At 34.0% G+C, this 21481-nt stretch overlaps 3 protein-coding genes and 1 long non-coding RNA gene across 4 annotated transcripts; 3 read left to right on the top strand and 1 right to left on the bottom strand.

Annotated features, from left to right (window-relative positions):
* The first annotated feature begins 2424 nt into the window (after positions 1-2424).
* On the top strand, positions 2425-6547 carry LOC111990247 (eukaryotic initiation factor 4A-11). Its single transcript, XM_024022037.2, has 5 exons — positions 2425-2642; positions 3985-4054; positions 4201-4307; positions 4766-5196; positions 5530-6547. Exons 2-5 carry the CDS (start codon positions 3987-3989, stop codon positions 6163-6165), a joined length of 1242 nt encoding a protein of 413 aa, XP_023877805.1. The 5' UTR covers positions 2425-2642; positions 3985-3986; the 3' UTR covers positions 6166-6547.
* Positions 6548-8631: 2084 nt separating this feature from the next.
* LOC111990249 (uncharacterized) lies at positions 8632-9390 on the top strand. Its single transcript, XM_024022040.2, has one exon. It carries the CDS (start codon positions 8806-8808, stop codon positions 9157-9159), a length of 354 nt encoding a protein of 117 aa, XP_023877808.1. The 5' UTR covers positions 8632-8805; the 3' UTR covers positions 9160-9390.
* Positions 9391-15640: 6250 nt separating this feature from the next.
* Positions 15641-20893, top strand: LOC111990248 (probable magnesium transporter NIPA9). The gene is made up of 9 exons (XM_024022039.2): positions 15641-15963; positions 16054-16152; positions 17272-17401; positions 17886-17974; positions 18084-18140; positions 18267-18325; positions 19064-19184; positions 19557-19705; positions 20169-20893. Exons 1-9 carry the CDS (start codon positions 15853-15855, stop codon positions 20386-20388), a joined length of 1035 nt encoding a protein of 344 aa, XP_023877807.1. The 5' UTR covers positions 15641-15852; the 3' UTR covers positions 20389-20893.
* Positions 17806-18168, bottom strand: LOC136071432 (uncharacterized). The gene is made up of 2 exons (XR_010632733.1): positions 18088-18168; positions 17806-17982 (listed from the first exon to the last, which is right to left on the bottom strand). It is a non-coding gene; the product is annotated as an uncharacterized LOC136071432 (long non-coding RNA).
* Positions 20894-21481: the final 588 nt, after the last annotated feature.

Here is a 21481-nt window from a genome sequence, read left to right as displayed (position 1 = left end):
GAGAGAGAGAGAGAGAGAGAGAGAGAGAGAGAGAGAGAGAGAGAGAGAGAGAGAGAGAGAGAGAGAGAATGAACACATATGTCTACAACAAAGGAATTACCCCAGGCTTTGTCCTAAGTTCTCTGTTTCAGTTTAGTTAAATGTGATTTCCCTTTTTACCAAAAAAAAAAAAAAAAAAAAGCCAATAACGACTACGTTTTTCTATTAGAAGTATATGGCTAAAAGATTAAATTTACTATATACCAATAATTTAAATTTTTAGGATAATCGGTAATTTAACATGGTATCAAAGCAATAGGCCTTGAGTTTAATCATTATCTCTTCTACTCTACCTCCCATTTAAATTCTCATATGTTGTGCCTCACCTATTAAAAGTAGTTTCAGCTCACACGTGAAGGGGAGTTTTAGAAATATATAGTTAAATAATTAAATTTATCATATCTCAATAGTTTGAATTTTTGAAATAATCGATAATTTAACATTTTCTATATTGAATTATGTGTTACAATGCACCCAATATTAACACATATGTCTACAACAAAAGCCATAAACGACTACGTTTTTCTATTAGAAGTATATGGTTAAAAGAATAAATTTACCATATTCCAATAGTTTAAGTTTTTATGATAATCGATAATTTAACATGGTATCAAAACAATAGGTCATGAGTTTGATCCTTATCTCTTCCACTCTACCTCCCATTTAAATTTTCATGTGTTGGGCTTCACCTATTAAAAGGTAGTTTCGGCCTACACATGAAGGAGAGTTTTAGAAGTATGTGGTTAAATAATTAAATTTACTATATTCTAATAATTTAAGTTTTTGGAACAATTGGTAATTTAACATTTTCTATATTGAATTATGTGTTACAATGCACCCAATATATAAAGAAATATGTTAGGTTTAGTTGGTAATCCTAAAAGTATGATAATCCATATTATTCAATGAAATTATTATCTACACATTTATGGCAATTTTAATTTTTTTTTTATTTTATAAAAGATGAAAATTCTACTCTAGTTTAATCTAAGTGTATATGTGTGTGAAATTCCCTCCTAGACTAGAAACTTAAACTTTGGCCATTGTCCCGATATTCCACAAGCACTTATACTCATGGCAATTTCTCAATATAGTTTAATGAGCTACATATTTATGAATATCCTAATATATTTTAACAATTCCATTCATGGGACTTTGAGTAACAACAACATGATGATTTCCAACAAAAATAATTCAGTTGCTCACGAACAATAGTCCCAACAACACACATAAATCTTCCCCCACCCCCAAAAAAAATATCAAGGCCAGTTTGACCACCTCAATCTATAGCTTGCTCTTTACTTTAGTAGAAGCAAGCACCAAGGCTTAATTATCAATAGGATTTTTTGTTCAATCAACATCCAAGTAGGTTTAAAGAACCAGAGGAGCCGTTGGAAGAGAGTCACATTGAGATAGCAAATGATGCCAAAGTATTGCGATATAGTAAGTAGACTATAGAGCAAACATGAAGTGAGTCATCTTATACATGACATAAGATGTCTTGGGTTGATTTTGGTGATTGTTTAATTTGGTCATTAAATATAAAAAAGAAGATGTAGTTTCTTTTGGTTTTTCAGTGCACTTTTAATGATTCAAAATAGTCACGTAGATAGACAGAAATAAATGATCATTTGAAAACCAAACCAACTTATTGAACCAAAATGAAAACAAGCACAATCCTTAATCCTTAAGGGTCAAAAAAAGTTGTTAGTAAATACTTGCTAGAGCTTATTTATAGCTTCTCAAATTTATTTTGACTTAGTACTCGTTTAGATACAGCTAAAATAGACTCAGTGTCTGCATTTTGGCCTTTTTTTTTTTTTTTTTTTTTTTGAGAACGTGCACTGTGGGTCCGAGCAAAAAAAGAGGGGAATTTTTTTTGCTTTTTTAGTGGGTTCTGTGCACTGTTCACAGAACTTACAAATACTTTATTCAGAAAAAAAAAAAAACTTTAAAACTGGGTATTATAATACTATTCATATATTTAAAAATTATTTTTTTTATAATATTTTTAGTTTTTAATTTTTAACAAAATAAGTGATATCCAAATATATCCTTAATTACAGTTATATTGAGCAAACGAGAACTAATAATTAACAGTTTTTTTTTTTTTTTCAACGCTAATTTACAGCTCACAGACAGCTCTATAAGTTTTTAGTAGTTTCACTTTCACCTTTCTTATTTAGGACAAATTAAAACATCTAATAATCGATGTTTTATATACGAATACGACTTTTCTGGTATAGAATCCAACGACGTCGTAACAAAAACAAAAACGGCTATGAGAAAAAAAGCAACAGTAAAAAAGCAATAACAAAGAAGTATGAAGGGCAAAACTGCCAAAACTGAAAAAGCCGATGCGATCACAAAAATCCAAAATCCCTAAATCAAAAACACATTTTTTCCTTCCCCAAGCGAATCAATCCTCTTTTATTGCTTTTTAGCCTCTTCTTCCTCTCTTCCTCTCTCTGCGTTTCATTGCTTTATTCCCCTAACTCCTCCAACCTAAGATCCGAGGAGTTTGGGAAAAGAAACCCTAACCCTTAAAACCCCTTTTAATCAAACAATCTCTCTTTCTCTCTCGTTATCGCTTTCACTTCAAGGTAAAGCTTGCTTCTTCTTTTTCCGTTTGAGTATGGATTTGCTTGTTGATGATTCGTTTTATTGTGTTTGTGAGCTTAGATCGATGATTAATTTTCTGGGCTTTGTTTGTTTTTCGAGAGATTTTTGAAAAGATAGGAAATTTGGTCTTATACATGTGCTTATTGTTCTTAATCTGTCATTGATTTTAATGAAACTCTCTGGGTTTAGCTCATCTAGTTTGATTTTTGTGTATCTTACTGGACAAGATCAGCTCTGATTTAGTTCATTAAATGTGTTAACTAGGATTCGTTTGTGAATAATTTGCTCCTGAATTATTTGTATAAGGTTTTTCTACCACTTGGTGATGATGGATGGGTTCATTAGGTTGTGTGGTTGAGTATATTTTGGGGGAGTGGGGGTATTGTCTGGGTGGACATGGATTTGAAAATTTACGGGTAAGCTGTTGTAATTCGCTTTTCAACTAATGAAGTTGAAGGAATGAATAAGGATATGCATGTAGCATATTGTATAGGGATTATTGACAGATTTATAATTTCAGCTATGTAATAAAAATGTTAAACAAGTTGCATACATAGTGTTCCGATTTTTCTGTGATAAATCTTTCTTTTTTTTTTTTTTTATCATCCACTCAACTTAGATATACCTTTATCTGCACTTTCTATCATCCAACATCTCTGAATTATTTCAGTTTAGAGATAGCATTCTGGATTCGGGGCTCTTTTAATGATACTTGTGCTCCACCCCTTGAAATAATGATGCTTTACAAAATGGTTATCAAACGGATCTTGATGAATCTACTATGCTTACCATGTTGCCCTTATGTACTTGTTTTTTCATGAGCTGGGATCATCTATGCAAATTGATTCGTTTGGCAGCAAGAGAACATAAAGAGAAATAATCCCCTTCATGTAATTGTGCTTGTATATAGCATGTCATGTTGTCTTTGGTGGCTTTGGTTGGAATTATATGGAAATATGCTGTTGATTTAGCTGGAACCTTTTTTCTGTTTGTGTTTCTTCTTCTTAGGATTCAGCAAAACTAGTTTTGGAACTGAATCTTTCATTTTTTAATGGATTTATCTTTACCTCTAATAACCTCAGGAAAACAATATATTTAGTTTCTTCCTAAGTGGCTTAGTGAATTCAAATTGACATCTTTTTAGCGAGACTTGGATCTTGCCTTGTACGTTAATACAAATTCATAAAATTGTTAGCATCAATAATACATAGAAGATTTACTTAGTTATTGGTATGCATAACTAAATCAAGGTTGGCTTAAGTATATTAAGAGTTTATTATTATTTTTTTTTTATAAGTATTATTTACTGCCTACTCTTTGCAGTTATGGCTGGTTTGGTACCAGAGGGATCACAATTTGATGCTCGTCAATATGATGCTAAAATGAGTGAATTGTAAGTTATTTCCCTTCTATTTTTTTTTTCCCAAAATTTTCTACACATGCATTGCTGGTGATGTGTACTTATTTTGGCATATCATGCTTATCATATGATGCCTACAATAAAAGACTCATGCTTTATTGATGAATTATTGGGAGCAGATTGGGTACTGATGGGCAAGAGTTCTTCACGTCATATGATGAAGTTTTTGAGAGTTTTGATGCTATGGGGTTGCAAGAGAACCTCCTAAGAGGAATCTATGCTTATGGTATGTCAGATCATGCCTTTTGCTTTTGAAAGAAATTCAAACTTTCTGAGTTGGTGTATCTTGTTGAGGTAGTAAATGTATCTTGTTTCCCTGTAGAAAAAAAAAAGTGTCATGATTCTAGATTTTTTATAAATATTTTAGGAAGATTGAACGCACAGACATATATGTTTAAGAATGTCCAATTTCTTTTGTCCATCATGGCTTTGTAAGCAGATTCATTTTTTCTGGCAATATACTCTAATTGTTTTTATGTTCACGACTACCATGGCTTCAAAAATTGTTTTATGAATCAGGTTGTAAAATTACTTGTGTGTGCGAAGGATGGTGTTCATTTAAAGTGATGTTTTGCTGTATAACATGATAAGTCAATGTCTCTTTTCTCTAACATGTACTCTGAGACTTGACTTCAAACTTGTGGTAACATGGGAAGCTGATATTTGGATGAAACTTTTTTGAAGGTTTTGAGAAGCCCTCTGCAATTCAGCAAAGGGGGATTGTTCCTTTCTGCAAGGGACTCGATGTGATTCAACAAGCACAGTCTGGAACTGGAAAAACTGCTACTTTTTGCTCTGGAATTTTGCAGCAGCTTGACTATGGCTTGGTTGAATGCCAGGCATTAGTTCTTGCTCCCACTAGAGAGCTTGCTCAACAGATTGAGAAGGTCATGCGGGCCCTCGGTGACTATTTGGGTGTCAAGGTTCATGCCTGTGTTGGTGGAACTAGTGTCCGCGAGGATCAACGAATTCTTTCTGCTGGGGTCCATGTTGTTGTTGGTACCCCAGGTCGTGTGTTTGACATGCTGCGGAGGCAATCACTTCGCCCTGATTACATTAAGATGTTTGTGTTAGATGAAGCAGATGAAATGCTTTCACGAGGGTTCAAGGATCAGGTGCTTGCTATTCTTTTAATACGAATCTATTATTTTTGTGCTGCCTTCAACTATTATCTAGAAATGTGAGTTTGAGGTTTTTTTATTTTTTTTTTAGAAGAATTAATGTGATATTCATACTTCATTCAAGATAACGGGAAAATATATTACTCATTTCATGCTAGTTATTGGTAAAACTTGTGTTGGCATCTGGTGTGCTTATTCTTTTTAAATAAATGTGTGGCCTTGCAAGCTGAATTTTGCTCCAGTGTGTTAAAGATCAGTTTTCACTTAATCTAAATGCTGTCCATTTTGGTAGGCCTTGTTCTAACAAGCAGGGTTTCTATTTTCTAGATCTATGATATCTTCCAGTTGCTGCCACCAAAAATTCAGGTTGGGGTTTTCTCTGCCACAATGCCACCTGAGGCCCTTGAGATCACGAGGAAGTTCATGAATAAACCTGTGAGGATTCTTGTTAAACGTGATGAGCTAACCCTTGAGGGTATCAAGCAATTCCATGTTAATGTTGAAAAGGAGGAATGGAAGCTCGAGACTCTCTGTGATCTTTATGAAACCTTGGCAATCACACAAAGTGTCATTTTTGTGAACACCAGGCGCAAGGTTGATTGGCTGACAGACAAGATGCGAAGCCGTGATCATACAGTGTCTGCCACCCACGGAGACATGGACCAAAACACAAGGGACATCATCATGCGGGAATTCCGGTCTGGGTCTTCTCGTGTTCTCATCACTACTGATCTCCTGGCCAGGGGTATTGATGTCCAGCAAGTCTCTCTTGTGATAAATTATGATCTTCCAACTCAGCCAGAGAACTACCTCCATCGAATTGGTCGTAGTGGAAGGTTTGGGAGGAAGGGTGTTGCCATCAATTTTGTGACCAAGGATGATGAGAGGATGCTCTTTGACATCCAAAAGTTCTACAATGTGGTGATTGAGGAGCTGCCAGCAAATGTTGCTGATCTCCTTTGATGTGCTTTTAGCTGGCATGTTCGAAGGATTTTCTAATCTGGAAGTGATAATTATTACTTTATTTCTAGTAGGTCTAGGGCTTTTTATAAGCATGGATTGAACTTGCCTAAAAATGGGGGGTTTTGGGTTCTCTGCATTTGAGATGGGAGGCCATTCCCAATTTGGGCAAAGTATCCATTTTTGCAAATTTTGTCGTGAGTTTGCTTTGTACTTTTGATGTCTTATTGAAGTAAAAGATTTGCAGAATCGAATGTAGCTTGGGTTTGTCTCATTTGATCTAAGCTTGGTTTTACGTATATGTGTGAGAAGGGATGTTATGTAGAGTTGAAACATGATTTGATTATGTTGGGATGTTATTTAGTGTTTCTCTTTGAGCTGTTAACTTGCTATACCTAGTCTATGTCTGCGTCTCTTCACTTTAAAATAATTATTTCTTTGGTACTTTAATCTGGAAGATGAAGCTGTTTCTGCGTATCAACTACTTTACACTTGAACGTACATCAAATTTGATCTTTTGGACTGGACTATTTATTCCATTCTTTATTCTCTCTCTCTCTCTCTCATTTGTGTCTGTCAAATATGTTTTTGCTTCCTGGGCTAATCCTTTGTGAATGATGTGAGGTTTCTCTATATATCGTGTGTTTTATGCTCTTTTAAGTGTGCTATGGAGGATCATGTATGGTTTTGAATTGAACAACAAAATATTGCCTCTTTAAGTGATTCTCCACCCTCTGTTACCCACTTGCTGGAGGATGGTTATAGGATCTCTCCACGAGGAATTCCCTAATATATGGTTCAGAATATGTTGTTTTATGGGGAACTTTCAAAATGCAATGGTAACATTTTGAACACTTTCTATTATAATTATACAGAGGGATGTCTGTGTGCGTCAGGGAGAACAAAGAGATTCAGAAAGGGGAATTAAAAAAAGCACGATGACTTTTTCTATTCATATTTTTATTATGCAACCGAACATGGCAGCCGACATAATAATTTGCACCCTCGGGTACTCCAAAATCATCTTCATATTTATTATTTGGCGATTGATAAATCTTTTCTCCTTCCATGCAAATTGATCCAGAATTTGATTGGCCTTTTCTTAATTACAAAAAGCTCCCCTTATTTTATGGCTAGTGTCGGTTTAGGATCTGCTATTTTGCTAAAATTAAAAATATTTTATTGAAAATACGATAAATAAAGGTAAAAGTTAGCTGAAATAGTACAATGAGACTCATGAATAGTATCAAAAAGTATGATGAAACTCATGAATAATAGTAAAAATAAGCTGAATAGTAAAATAAGTTGAAAAAAATAATTTTTGCCAAACGCACACTTAAAGTTCAAGATTTTTTTTTTTAAATTTTTTATTTTTATACAAGATGGAAATTGTATTATAGTCTAATCTAAGTGTATATGTGTGTGAAACTATCTCTTAGAGACTTGAACTCTGATCCTTACTCTTCACACCCCACAAACACTTATAAACGCACACTTAAAGTTCAAGATTTTTTTTTAATTTTTTATTTTTATACAAGATGGAAATTGTACTATAGTCTAATCTAAGTGTATATATGTGTGAAACTATCTCTTAGAGACTTGAACTCTGATCCTTACTCTTCACACCTCACAAACACTTATACTTGTAAAGTGACCACCGCATCAAGGGTGCGCAGTGGTAAGTTCAAGATTTTAAGATATAGCCAAATGCAGCAATAATTATTTACTTATTCATAGAGCCAAACAATTAAATGAAAAACAAAGTATGCCAAAGGAACACAAAAAAGGAAATAGGATTTTACTTTAAAGCACAAAATAGTAAACCAATTTTAAAAAAAGTTTATTGAGAATTGAAAAAATTTTGACAACTTTTTTCAATTTACAATAAAACTGTTCCAAAAATGAATTTGTTAATGTGACGCTTTGTTACAACTCATGATACAACCGTCATGATTGAAACAATATCATTTCTACCTAGTAATTATTATACACCTATCACAAAAAAAAAAAATTCAAGTATGACTCTAACTGTTGGATAAACAAACCCTTGTATATCTTAAATCAAAATAAAGATACGATAAAAACATGACAACATGTTTAAAATTAATCCATAACAGTCTTGTGAGTTTCGTCTCATGTCCCTTCCGGCACTCCAATGCATGTGAGAGAAGCTTGCCATAAAATAATGGTAAAAAGTACAGACATTCAACCAACAAAATAAAAATGGTAAAGAAAATAGACGTGGGCTCAACGCTAGTCTTTTGGGGTTTTGCCCAAGTCAATGCAGAATAAAAAAAATAAAATAAAATCAAAATAAAAAAACTTAATTTTCTCGTAAGACCAGACAACATGATTCCCCCACTGAACACGCCAACTAGAATCAACCCCAAAAGTCAGGACTACTCCTATCCGAATCCGAAAATAAGGAAAAAAAAAAAAAAAAAAAAGTGAACTTTTTTGGACACGCCAATGAAACCAACATTAACCAACCCAGGCAGAGACAGCTAGAGCTGGTTAACCCATTGCTAGACCCCTGCGTTTCAATAATTCCTATTATATAATCCTGTCAAGATCAAAGCCTCACACACCTAAACCAGAAGCCACCTTAAATATTGAATCTTTCTGTGTATCTCTGCCACAAACATGGGAGACTACAACAGATCAGACGAATATGGGAATGGGAATATGCAGATGGAGAGCTATTATGGGCCACCACCACCCAGACCAGCCACTTCTTATGAACTCAGGTCCTACAGTGCCTCCTATGCACAGACCCAGATGGCCAACTACAACAACAAAAATAGGGACTTGAAGCTCAAGAAAGGGAAGAATGCTTCTGCAAAGTCTTGGGCTTTTGGTGACCCTGAGTTTCAGAGGAAGAAGAGGGTTGCTAGCTATAAGATGTACTCTGTGGAAGGCAAAGTTAAGGGCTCCTTGAGGAGAAGCTTCAGGTGGCTTAAACATAAGTACACCCAAGTGGTTTATGGCTGGTGGTGATTCTATACTCGGCTCTTTTCTTCTTGTGTGTTAATTGCTAAAAGTTCTGTTTGAATTTGGCTGTTTCAAATTTTGTGTCATTCTATAACTGTGTTTATGAAGTTTGTGGGTTTTGTGATCATAAAATTCATGATTTGGATTCATCAATAAACTGAGTGGTAAATTGGTGGGTAAACTGTGTTACTTTGTAGGCTCCTGGAGGATATTATTTCAGGCTTGGAAGTTATTCTATTTATGTCCCTTATAATTCTTGCTAGCCGACCCCCAAAATTGCGGGACTAGGCTTTGTTTGTTGTTGTTGTTGTATGATTCTTGATGCTGGTGTCATCGAAAGCTATATTTGTCTTTTGAGATTGCCTAATGTTGATAAGCCACCTTGGAGTACTCTTGGTTTTCTAATTTTTGGCACTTAGTACAAAATATAAACATGGGATTTGATTTCGTTTATTTATTTATTTATTATTATAGGAATTTGATTTCTTTCTTAAGTAAAGGGGTTGCTTTCATCTAGTTGTTTATATTTATAGTAAAGTACTTTCTTTGGTTATGACCTTAGAAATTATTTTTTTCTTGCTTTTTATTTTTGATCTTAACAAAAACACCTCTTTCCCTAGCCCAAGTTAATGTTTAGCATGATCCTTCTTTCTATGTTATTGTCTTTTGGGTGTCAACCCGCATGGTAATTACACCTGCAATATCTCTGTTGTAAATGCTCTGGTTACAGTCCATGGTTGACTCACAGTGATCAATAGTCAAGGTTACTCAATATAAGTTTTGCCTTTGCGTCCATATCTTGTTTAGTGATAGACTGATGCTAGCGTATCATTTTAGCACTTAAAAAGATTTCGTTAAAACTATTTCCTGGTCCATAGGATCAAATAGGATTAATGATTCTACTAACCTATAATTTCATTCAATACTCTTGGGAGCAATGCTCTCTCATCTCACATGAGGAATATGGGGTATATGTTGTTTATGAATGACTTATGGGATGTTCCTTATTCGAGTATGGAGCATGTACCTTTATTCTTTGTCTTGTATTCTGCTCTGTCATCTACTGGAGTACTTCTTGTTTGCTGAGTCATGCTCCAGCGTCCTAAAGCTTGATAAAATTATCATGTGATCATATGCGGACAATCATACCATATATAAACCTGTCATTTTTTATCCAAATAGAATATTATTGCACATCCTGGTTGAGGATTTTAATGGAAGTAGTGACATGCTAGGAGTATGTGTCTTCATTAATCATTAGCTTTAGTAACTTCTAAAGTCCCTTTATATCATCATTTTCCATTGACAATGGCTTTTTCCAGCTGCTGAAAGTCTTATTAGTTAATTAGGTTATTAGTATTATATTTACTTTCATAGAGTCAAGGTTATTTTTTGTAATTCAGGTCTTCCTAAGTGAATTAGAATTAGGGTTTAGTCCTAGTATGTTATATAAGAATGTTACTGTACTCCTACAGAGAAATTTGATAGTTCGCTTGATTAAAAAATTTCCATTGAGACTTTCTCAATGGTCTTGTGCTGATTCCAGCCAACTCTAAGTGTTGATTCCTAAGTTTTGCTTTCTTGTGCCGATTTCAAGCAAGCCTATGTGCCGAGTCCTATGTTCTTTTATTTTGCCAAAAATATTTTTTCGTCTTTAAATTTTACATGAAGTTCGGTTTTCATCCCCAATTACAAAAGTTTGGTTTTCATCCCTAAATTATCAAAAATTTGTTTTTCATACCCATCAAGGATCTTTAACTTTAGTTCCCTCGTATATTCAATTATTAAACAATGTTGAGGGTATGTACTAAGCTCAGTCTTAGCTGAAAGGCAAGGATAGACATTAAGTTTAAGCACAAGAAAAGGTTGTTATTTCTTGAAGACATAACTAGCAGAACGGTTTTAGATTTATCCAATTACACTACACAAACCTGTATAATTTTAATGCTGGCGCTATTTCCTTGAATAACTTGTATCCTGTACGTTGCAATCCCACAACAAAGATGGTCACACCAAGGAGCATGGAGATAGTAGAGACCTCAAAGCCAGTCTCACCCCCAATTAACTTGGATCCACACAATTAGTGATAAAGTGACAGTACCACCAACAGATACTGTTATAAAAGGCAGTTGAAATTTATATATTAAATATTTTTATAATTTTTTTAATGCTTCGGTCCATGTCATACTAATACTTAGGTAATGATTTTAAAATTTTTTTTTTTAGTTTTTGATTTAGTGCTCTATTTCAGATTAAGTAATGTCACAGGTATCTAATACATAGGATAGAAAGTTAACAGAAGTGGATGGAAGGACCAAAAGTGTGATGTTTTCAATTGTTTATTGACCCAAAAAAAAAAAAATTATGATAGTTTAGATGTTTAGGGATGAAAACCAAATTTCATATAAACTTTAAGGACAGCCAATATTTTTGCCTTTTCTTTTTCTGTTCTTTCATTTCAGAGTTGCATCAATTTTGATTTTGTCTTCTTTCAGTTATTTTTAAAGGAAATAGAGATTTGTCTATTTGGGACTTTTATATTTATATTTGAATGTCCAAAATTCCCTTGAGTTTTAACTGTGGGTTTTCCTGTGAATTGAAGGAAGTAGTATCCTGTCGAATAAAAATTTTGGTTCATTGAGGTGACAAATGATAAAGTTCTGTTGCAATTTAATGGGTGAGCTGGGTCCTAGGGTGTGAGTTTTTTCTACTTTTTTTTTTGTTTTTTTTTGGGTAGAGATGCGGTTGCTTTCTTGGGTGAAGTTACTTAGTTAATTTGTTACATCAGTGTTGGCTCTAACGAGCTAGCAACCTTCTTTCTCCTTTGAACTTTTTCCCTCCATATTGAGAGTAACCATAAGCAATGGAGAGCGAGGTTCTAGTGGAGTAGTATTTGTTTGTATTAGTGTCTAACAACTCTAAATTCTTTTTTATTTTGTTTTTATTCAAGTTTTGCTTTTGGGACTTTGGGTATGTAAGTTATGGATTTTTTTTTTATTATAAAAATTCTGTATAATTTCCATGGTAGTTGTAACTGTTTCTATCGTCCTCCTTCGTTGTTAGTTTTTCATTCACTTGATGTTAATGGTTTCTTACCTGTCATTTGACTCAGACCATGATTGTTGGAACTGTGTTGATCACAACACTCACTTTGCTTCTCCTCCACTCTTCATTTGTTGAAGCAAGATGATAAAACCCATAACTTCACATCCAGTTCTGATATAAAGATTATGATCCAAAACCTCTATGTTTGAAAATAAGAGAGGTACGGAGGTACCAGTAGGCTTAGGCTGGATTTCGATTTTCCTTCTCTCTGGACTTTGCAAAGATGAAGTAGATGAAATTGGGGATTGAATCTCAAATACTATTTTTGTTTTAGTGCATTTCAATCTGAATGTATGTTTATGTATGTGAAAAATAATTACCCTCGATGCTCTGGGTTATAACAGCCTTGGACTAAGGTACTACTGTATAGCCTTATATTTACAGAAAATAATTCTCTCCATTTGAAATGAATTAATTTCATTCATATTTATTAATCTTCTATAAATCATTTGTGTCATTTAATCATTTTTCAAAGTTAGTAAAATTTGGAAGCGAATTACCCATGTCAGGGATCCCTTAGTCATCTTGCACTCATGTCACCACAACACGCAGTAGTCAAAGACTTAAGTTGTCATCATGTCTTGCCAGTTTAATAAATTAAAGGGCAACTATATCTGATTTTAATATCAGTATAGCACATTATGCTTAAAGTTCATGTCACAGCATGTCAGATGGGTTTATATAATGTAGTGATAAAAGATTCTTAGGGAAGAGGAATTTATAACAGGTACACGTCCTAAGGGCACCAGGTAATGCTGGACCACACGATGAGAAAGTTATTAAATGAAGTTTCAGTTTGCATAAGGAGGTGCATTAGGACCATCTGCATTGGACAGTGATGCTCATTTTATTGTTCAATGCTCTATGTTATTAGATAGGTTACTGTCACCATCCATTTCAGACAACCTTGGGATTGTAATTTTCAATTGGCATGCATCTTCCCCTTCCATCTTCACCCAGATGAATTTTATCAATGTGCCTCTGTGATCGGAAAAATTAGTGTATAGAGACAATCTCATGGAGTGTGCTTCTCACAATATATGGGTCTCATAAATGTGTGAGGACATTCTAGCCTTTTGCCCCTAATTATTTTTTTATTTAGCAATTTGCCCCAATTTCGAAACTATATAGGGATATGCCCCTGTTTCAATACTCAATTACCCTAAAATCGAGTTTCAATGAAATACTCGATTTGTAGAAAATCGAGTTATGCTCAATCAAACTTTAAAAACAAAAAAAAAACAAAAAAATTTGCATGTAACTCGAGCTTAGGGAAATCGAGTTCCATGCAAAAAAATTTTACAAGTGTGATCGCTCAATATTCAGGGAGACCTATAGCGGCGTTTTTAAGCCCTATAGTGACGTTTTTAAGCCCTATAGTGGCGTTTTTCTGGAAAAATTTTTTATACCAGGTTTCAGTGGCCCTATAGCGGCGTTTTTTATCCCTATAGTGACATTTTTAAGCCCTATAGTGACGTTTTGGAACTCGATTTCCATTTACTCGAGTTTCATGATTTTTTTTTTTTTTTTTTAAAGTTTGATCGGGCATAACTCGATTTTAGGTTTATCGAGTATCGAAACAGGGGCACGCACCTATATAGTTTCAAAACAAGGGCATTTTGCCAATTAAAAAAAATAAAAGAGGGTAAAATGCCAGAATGTCCAAATGTGTGAGGCCAACCAAATGTCATAAGCCGGAGTGTGTCACGAGATGATCTCATGAGATACTTTTTCCTGTGCAGTTGATGAATGAGTCACAAAGCATGATACCTTACCTGATACCATAGTATTGACTTTTGGTCAAGAGTTCTCCCTATGCGGAATGGAGAGCCTGATTGTAAATCCAATTATGGCAGTATTATTGTATTGAGATTACTATATGTGAGCCGTTGTGTAAGAACTTAAAACCAAAGTGAATTTAAAAAAGAAAAAGAAATAGATGATTAAATTTGTGAAATTATTAATAAAAAAAGTCTGAAATTATAAAATTTTCCTTGAAATGGACCCTCTTTATTTTAAAAACAAGTAAAAGTACATTTTCCAAGTATTAACATTTTGAAGGGTAGAATTCAGTCTATAAAATAACTGTGGTTTTTGGCATTAGGGAAAAATAGTAAGATACGATAAAAACTAGAACTTGGAATTGAAGCATTAGGAGTAAAACACAATAAAAACGAGAACTTTGAATTGAAAAAGTAATTTCCCCAACCTTATGTAGATATTATTCACTTTATGGCTCATATATATTGAATGGAGATTATTCTTTATAAGAACATTCGCATGTGCTTACCCAGGTGATGTAAGACTCCAAGACTGCTTCTCCCTTTGATTCTTCACAATCCGCCCCCTTACAAGCACACACATCCTCAAATGTGAGGCCCACACTTTCAGCTGGGTATACCATTTCTAATTACCTTGCCTCAATTGTGTATATATTACCTATTTTGAGACCCATATCCCTTACAGTTTTTTTATCCCTTGGGCTTCGCTTAGGAGTTTATAAGGGAAGGGAATGGAATGGAATAAAATGATCATAAGGGAATGGAAAAAAATGGAATGGAATGGAATGTATTTAAGTAAAAGAAAAGAATGGAAAAGAATGGAATGGAATGGAATTTTTTTTTTTTTTTTGAGAAACGAATGGAATGGAATTAAGTAACCTTAATTGGATGTTTTAAAATAAAAGAATGGAAAGGAATAAAAATGAATGGAATATAAGTAATCTTGTTTGGTAGTAATATAGAGAGAATAGAATGAAATTATTTTATGACAATATTACTATTAGACCCTTATTTTAAAATAAAGAGTTGAATATATAGGGGTATTTTGGGAGTTTTAGTAAAAAAAAATCATTAAATCTAATTCTATTCTCTCTCATTCCTTCCAATTTCTAGGGGAATGAAAATTTGTGATTTTAAGGGAACAGAGAAGAATGAGTGTTCCCTCTTATCCATTCTATTCCCTCCCACTTAAACTCCTAAACAAGGGAATGAACTTTTCATTCTCTCAATTAAAACTCTCAAATAAGAGAATAAAAGAATATTCTAAAATAATTATTTTTATTCATTTCTATTCCATTCTCTTCTCCTAGTAGTGTTGGAAAAGGCCTATCTACACATTGAAAGGAGAAGCAAATCTGGGGTGGTACCTCATAGACTTTCTCGAAATTGAAATGTATATGATCATTTTTTTTTTTTCTTATCTCTTTATTTATTTATGAAAAACTCTCTTTATTTATTTTAGTTTAAGAGAAAGTGACATTTACCGACATGAGGAAGCAACCTTCACTAATATGGTGACGTTAAGACCAAATAAAAAAAATAAAAAGGAAATCAAAGGGAGAAAAATCATTAAGAGGAAATCACAAATCAGTAATCAGATCAAATTGAAATTATCAATGGCCGCCGCCATGTTCACTTTATGCTTTGCTCGTGCAAAACTAAGCCACATCAGCAATGGCCCCCACCCCCCACAAAACAAATAAAAATTTGGAAACTTCAGAACTCAGCCAAAACCAAACGAAACCTTACCAAACAATTAATAATATATATTGTTTAGAAACAAAAAATAGGATACATCTGAGCGAGATCGGAGATGTGGGAATCGATTCTTTTAACGTTAGCAGCAACCGCCGGGAACAACATCGGCAAAGTTCTTCAGAAAAAGGGCACCGTCATTCTTCCCCCACTCTCTTTCAAGTTCAAGGTTGGTTCTTTCTTTCTTTTTTAATACAGATCACAACCCTTTTGATTTTCATGCATGCCCAGTTAATCAATTTTTGTAATTGGCATCCAGGTGATAAGGGCATATGCTTTCAACAAATCTTGGTTGATTGGTTTTCTAATGGATATCTTTGGAGCAATGTTGATGTTGAGGGCACTCTCTCAAGCTCCTGTATGTACCCCCCTTCACTTTCTTCTACCTTTCCTATCTTGCTTATCATCTCTTTATTATATATATATCTATCTTATTTCTTGCTATAAATCATATTAAAAAAAAAAAGACCCCATTTTTTAAAAATTTGTCAATTTAAGTCCCAAATTTACCAAATCCTTTCAATATAAGGACATGCTTGTTCATAAATCAATTTGGTAGTCATTGAGCAAGAGCATAGAGGCTAGAGAGAAAAAAACGTTGCTTTGAGTGAGAATGTGATTGCCAAAAACTCTAAATTTTATCGAACACAAATTTTATCAACAATTTTCTTTTCTCTATGCTTTATTACTGCCCAGAATATTGTAAAGGACTAATGTAGATGGATACGGACTTCAAATTGAAACGGTTTCATAAGTTTGGGACTTTGAAATAGGATATAACTGTGAGCCTTTTTATGTAGTTTTCCCAAGTAATAATAACAGTGATGATGATAGAAAGTTACGTGTTCCAGTTAGTTTAACTGGTAAAGTTTTTTTGTCATCTAATAACTGACCTAGCCAGGATCTAGGATTGAATCCTACCAATACCAAAAAGGAAACCCATTAGTGTCTTGGCCTGATAGTAAATAATAATCATCATAGTGCGAACATCATCGTTTCAAATTTTATCATATCTATAGAAAAAGTTATAGAAAGTTATTAGTCCTTGTGTTGTTTTTCTGAAGGTTCTTTTTGTTAGCTTAAACATGAAAACCAATATTATATGTGAGAATTTGTATGACATATTATGTGCATACATGTATATTTGCCTTTGTTTTTTTATTGATAAATTACACATTCACCCAATGGATCTTGAACCCACAGTCGCACCCTCCACCTAACACTTGCAAGGGAAGGAGTTGCCATTTGAGCTCAGCTAGAGCTCATTGGCATACATTTATATTTGCAAAATGTGCCAACCTAAATATTATATCTAGTTATTTAGCTTATCTGAAAATTTTTGCCATCACATTCCGAAAGGTTAACCCTACTACTTATATATATATGTGTATATATATATATATAGAGAGAGAGAGAGAGAGAGTGGTTTTGTGCATTTTTTTTAACCTTGGTTGGCTTCTTAACAATATGCTCTCAGGTATCTGTCATCCAACCAGTTTCTGGCTGTGGACTTGCTATTCTTTCTATCTTTTCACATTTTTACCTAAAGGAAGTCATGAATGCTATTGACTGGATGGGGATTACTTTGGCGGGTATTGGTACCATAGGTAATCTAAGCTCTTCGTGATTATCTATGTTGATTATAACAAGTGAATATATTTTAGAATCCTGAGCTCTCATAATTATTATGTCAAGTAGAAGTTAGGAATATTTCTTACACTTTCTTTTTTCTAAACTGTCAGCATGAGGCCCGTGAGGTGTGTAAATTAGCAATGAAATTATGCTCTTCGTGATTTCACTTTTTTATTATCCCTAGCCTATCAAGATGTTTATGCTTTGCAAACAAAAGTTTATAAAACTTCAATGCTTTCTCTGATGAGCTCTAGCTAAAATGGCATCTTCTTCCCTTGTAAGAGTAAGGTGGAGAGTAAGGTTGAGGATTCAAGATCCACTGGTGCTTGTGTGACTTACTAATTAAAAAAAAGTTCAATGCTTTCAATATTGGTTATGCTTTTATTTTCTTCATTTTTTAATATTGAATTGATTTGATCCTATATGGTATTATAATCTGTGATGCTTTTGTATTTGCAGGAGTCGGTGCTGGAGGTGAGGAGCAAGAGGCTACTTCCATATCTATTTTACATTTACCATGGCTGGCATTCATTGTTGCCATCTTGTTTGTAGGTACCTTATACTATGCACCATCTGATCTGTAGTATTGATGCTCCACATACTGTTTTGTATAACAATTATGTGATGATCTAAGCCTTATAGAGCCCTTGCACTTAGGTACTTCTTAATGGATGGCTTCGGATTTACAGACGCCAACGAAGAGAACAGGAGATGGTAAATTCCCCTTTAATTATGTTGACACTTAGTAAGATTTATTCAATGGCTTTTTAGTACTAGTTATACTATTGATAGTGTTTGCTACATATCCTCTTCCTTTGTTGACATTCTCTTTTGATGCAGATGGAATTTGAAGTTGTTGAAGAAATTATATATGGCTTGGAATCTGGCATTTTGTTTGGGTACTATTACTATATCCTCACTAAGCCTTTTTTTTTTTTTTTTTTGCATATATCTTCTCTATGTTCAGCTTTGACCACTTCTTCCCTCTCTTTTGGTTTTAGATGAAAGGTCTTGCAATAAAATACCATAAATCAATGTTGAATTGTAACTGTTGTCCTTGGAATTCTGACTTTGCTCAATTGCTGGAAAATATGAAACGTCCCCCCCTTCCCTCCCCAAAAAAAATAAAATGATAATAAAAAGAAGAAGGGGAATTTGGGTTCCTTACATGCACAAATATCTTCTTTTTTTCTTATAGCATGGGGGGAGGGGGGATTTGAACCCAAGTTCTTAACAAGGAGAGAACTGGGCAATGGCACTAAGCCACAATGCTCTTGGCAACATGCTAGCATATCTTACTAATGCGCTAGAGCATGATTGAATTGTAGCATCACTTGAATAGACACCTTTTCATCTACAAACATCTTATATCGTGGCAAAATGCTATATGGCATCTAAAAATATATTTTTACAAATAGGATCTTGTTGAATAATCTCTATAACGTCACTTCTCTGAGTTCTCTCATTTTCCTTAATTACTTAAATAAAAAAAATTTTAAGTTTTAAATAAAATCGTTTTAATGCTAAAAAAAATTAAAATAATTTGTTTAATAGTTTATGTTACAATCTGTCTCTAAAATGAAGTTCAACATATATAAAGAAAATCTTTCAAGTAATGTTAGTACATCTAATTGCAGGATGGCATCTGTAATATCAAAGATGGGATTTGTATTTTTTGAGCAGGGCTTCCATATCATGCTGGTACCGATCTGCATATCAATCAGTGTATGTTGTAGCGGTACAGGATTTTATTATCAGGTATTTTGAGCAGTTGACTTAATCCACTTTTTCATATCTAAATGTTGATGGATGTGCATCTGTGATATTTAACCAATTAACCTTTCTTGAGTAAAAAATAGAGACTTTAAGCTACATACCAAAATGTCTGCCATTTTAAAGATTTTTTACATAATGTGTCTGTAACTGTGTCTGTGTGTGCTTGTGTTTTTTTGTTTTTTTTTTTTTTTTGGGGGGGGGGGGGGGTGGGGGGGGGGGGTGTTGTTGGGTGTTCTCTTCTGTGTTTTACATAATCCATCATGGAACCATTTCTATTGAAGCTGCTGGGTGTTTGTCAGAAAACTATACATAAACAACATCATCATAACGTGCTTATTCATTCTATTTTAACAGACTCGTGGTCTAAAGCATGGAAGAGCAATTGTAGTATCCACATGTGCAGCTGTTGCATCAATTGTGACTGGTGTTCTTGCTGGTATGCTGGCATTAGGTGAACGATTGCCTTCAGCACCAACAGCTCGTTTTTCTCTTCTGCTTGGATGGTATAAAATACTGGGCTTTTTTTTATCATTAAAAAAAAAAACTTAATATGCTTAGAGAAGAAAGCCTCTTGAATCTAATCTTTGGGCCTGATTTTTAAACCTTGAAATATGGTGCAAGCCAATTGATCTCATTTTAGAAATCTTTCCTAGCGCTTCCTCAAAAATATAGTTTTCAGTCTGCATTAATTGGGTGTATCCATAGTGGATCTATTCATTTTTATGCTGGCTGTCAACCTACCATGATCCTTCACCTTTTGGGTAACAGTATGCAGTCTGATATATATGGTCATGTTAAATTACTTGTCATGTATTCATTTTAATAAAAGTATTATTACCTATCAAAAAAGGAAAAAAAAAAAAAAATTGATAGTTCAGTTCTTACTCTCAATTTACAAATGGAGATTTGAGCGCTTATGTTCAGGATTTGTGTGCCATATGTTTATTGTTCATTTCTTTAATGCAGGTTACTCATTATTTTGGGCGTGATTTTACTTGTGACTTCAACGCGCCTGCTTAGACACCTTCCACGGCCATTACGTAATTTTATACAAAGTGGTGTTGACAGGAATTTCAACCTTAGACGATCCGGATCTGCCCGTGTTAGGGATACAAACCCAAGTGCTGTTATCCAGGCAGCAACATTACATTCTTTGATATCATCCCCTTCTAAAGCGAAGGCTTGAATTGACAATGATGGGGAGATTGTTGCATACACAACTATGTTAAGATTCTTGTTGACAGGCTTGTACATGGCATGAAAAGTAGCTCCATTGGTCTCTAATTGAGGTTGGGGTGTATGGTACCGTTCATCTGCTCATTCGTTTTTAGAGGTTGAAATTTTTTTTAGATCATTCCTTCTGTCAGACATCTCTTACTAGATATATTGTTGTACCTGTTTGAAAATCTTGCCTCCTCCTACATTCCATTTAGTCTCAAGTTTTTGTTTTTTTTTTTTTTTTTTTGGTTACTTCAAAGATGATGATCTTAGTGACTAGATATGGAATGGTAAACAGGCTTTGGTTCATGTGCAAGTGACTTGAGGCAGATTGATTTCAAGCTCTTTTTTTGAACAGTTGGGGCAATGTACTAGCTATTTTCCATCAAGTAATGCTGAGACAATTGTTTTACAATTATCTTCACAATTATTAATGTGACAAATTGTGATTGAAACATTTCTTTCACACCATACATTAATGATGTCATTATTAGCTCTAATCACTGCATGCCAAGTCAGCATCTACGAAAATATTTGTGAAATTTTGTCTTTTAGACCTGGTTGTTTTTCTTTTTCTAGCAGATAATTGTCAAGAGGTGGTACAAGGCTACAAGTTACAATATGTCCTTGTGCCGTTGAGTTGCTTTCACTTTCAGAAGTATAACCGGGTAAAATACTCGTGTGGCAAAGGGTGTCAACTGTTGAGATACGAGGAATCAGCTAGACTCTAGAGTCTAGTGTCTACAACTATAATGGATTCAACTAGAGTTAAAAAGGAAAAAAAGTTAAAAAAAATTGTGAGGAATTTTTCTAATGTCTATATTGCACCTTAATATAGACATTACCGACAAAATACAACAGAAAATTCTGGAGATAAAGTATAAATAGTAAATTACAGGCCTCGGAAAGTACTTTTTGATCCCTCCAAAGGCAAATCCATACAAGCCATCGGAGTAACCCTATAAGCATGTATATTACATATAAAAAAAAAAAAAAAACTTATTTTTTTATTTTATATCATCACTTTTACAAAACATTCACGTCAGTTTATTTCTTATACA

Source organism: Quercus suber, unplaced genomic scaffold (genome assembly GCF_002906115.3).
Source record: "Quercus suber isolate HL8 unplaced genomic scaffold, Cork oak 2.0 scaffold_16, whole genome shotgun sequence".
NCBI lineage: Eukaryota > Viridiplantae > Streptophyta > Magnoliopsida > Fagales > Fagaceae > Quercus > Quercus suber.
Note: the sequence above shows the minus strand (reverse complement) of the source record. Positions and strands in the feature narration are given on the sequence as shown.

What these genes read in the sequence shown, in the direction of transcription:
- LOC111990247 (XM_024022037.2), top strand. Translation starts at nt 3,987, where the DNA reads ATGGCTGGTTTGGTACCAGAGGGATCACAATTTGATGCTCGTCAATAT. An exon ending in GATGCTAAAATGAGTGAATT is followed by an intron (nt 4,055 to 4,200) that starts GTAAGTTATTTC and finishes TATTGGGAGCAG; the next exon opens with ATTGGGTACTGATGGGCAAG. An exon ending in AAGAGGAATCTATGCTTATG is followed by an intron (nt 4,308 to 4,765) that starts GTATGTCAGATC and finishes ACTTTTTTGAAG; the next exon opens with GTTTTGAGAAGCCCTCTGCA.
- LOC111990249 (XM_024022040.2), top strand. Translation starts at nt 8,806, where the DNA reads ATGGGAGACTACAACAGATCAGACGAATATGGGAATGGGAATATGCAG.
- LOC111990248 (XM_024022039.2), top strand. Translation starts at nt 15,853, where the DNA reads ATGTGGGAATCGATTCTTTTAACGTTAGCAGCAACCGCCGGGAACAAC. An exon ending in CACTCTCTTTCAAGTTCAAG is followed by an intron (nt 15,964 to 16,053) that starts GTTGGTTCTTTC and finishes ATTGGCATCCAG; the next exon opens with GTGATAAGGGCATATGCTTT. An exon ending in GAATCTGGCATTTTGTTTGG is followed by an intron (nt 18,326 to 19,063) that starts GTACTATTACTA and finishes ATCTAATTGCAG; the next exon opens with GATGGCATCTGTAATATCAA.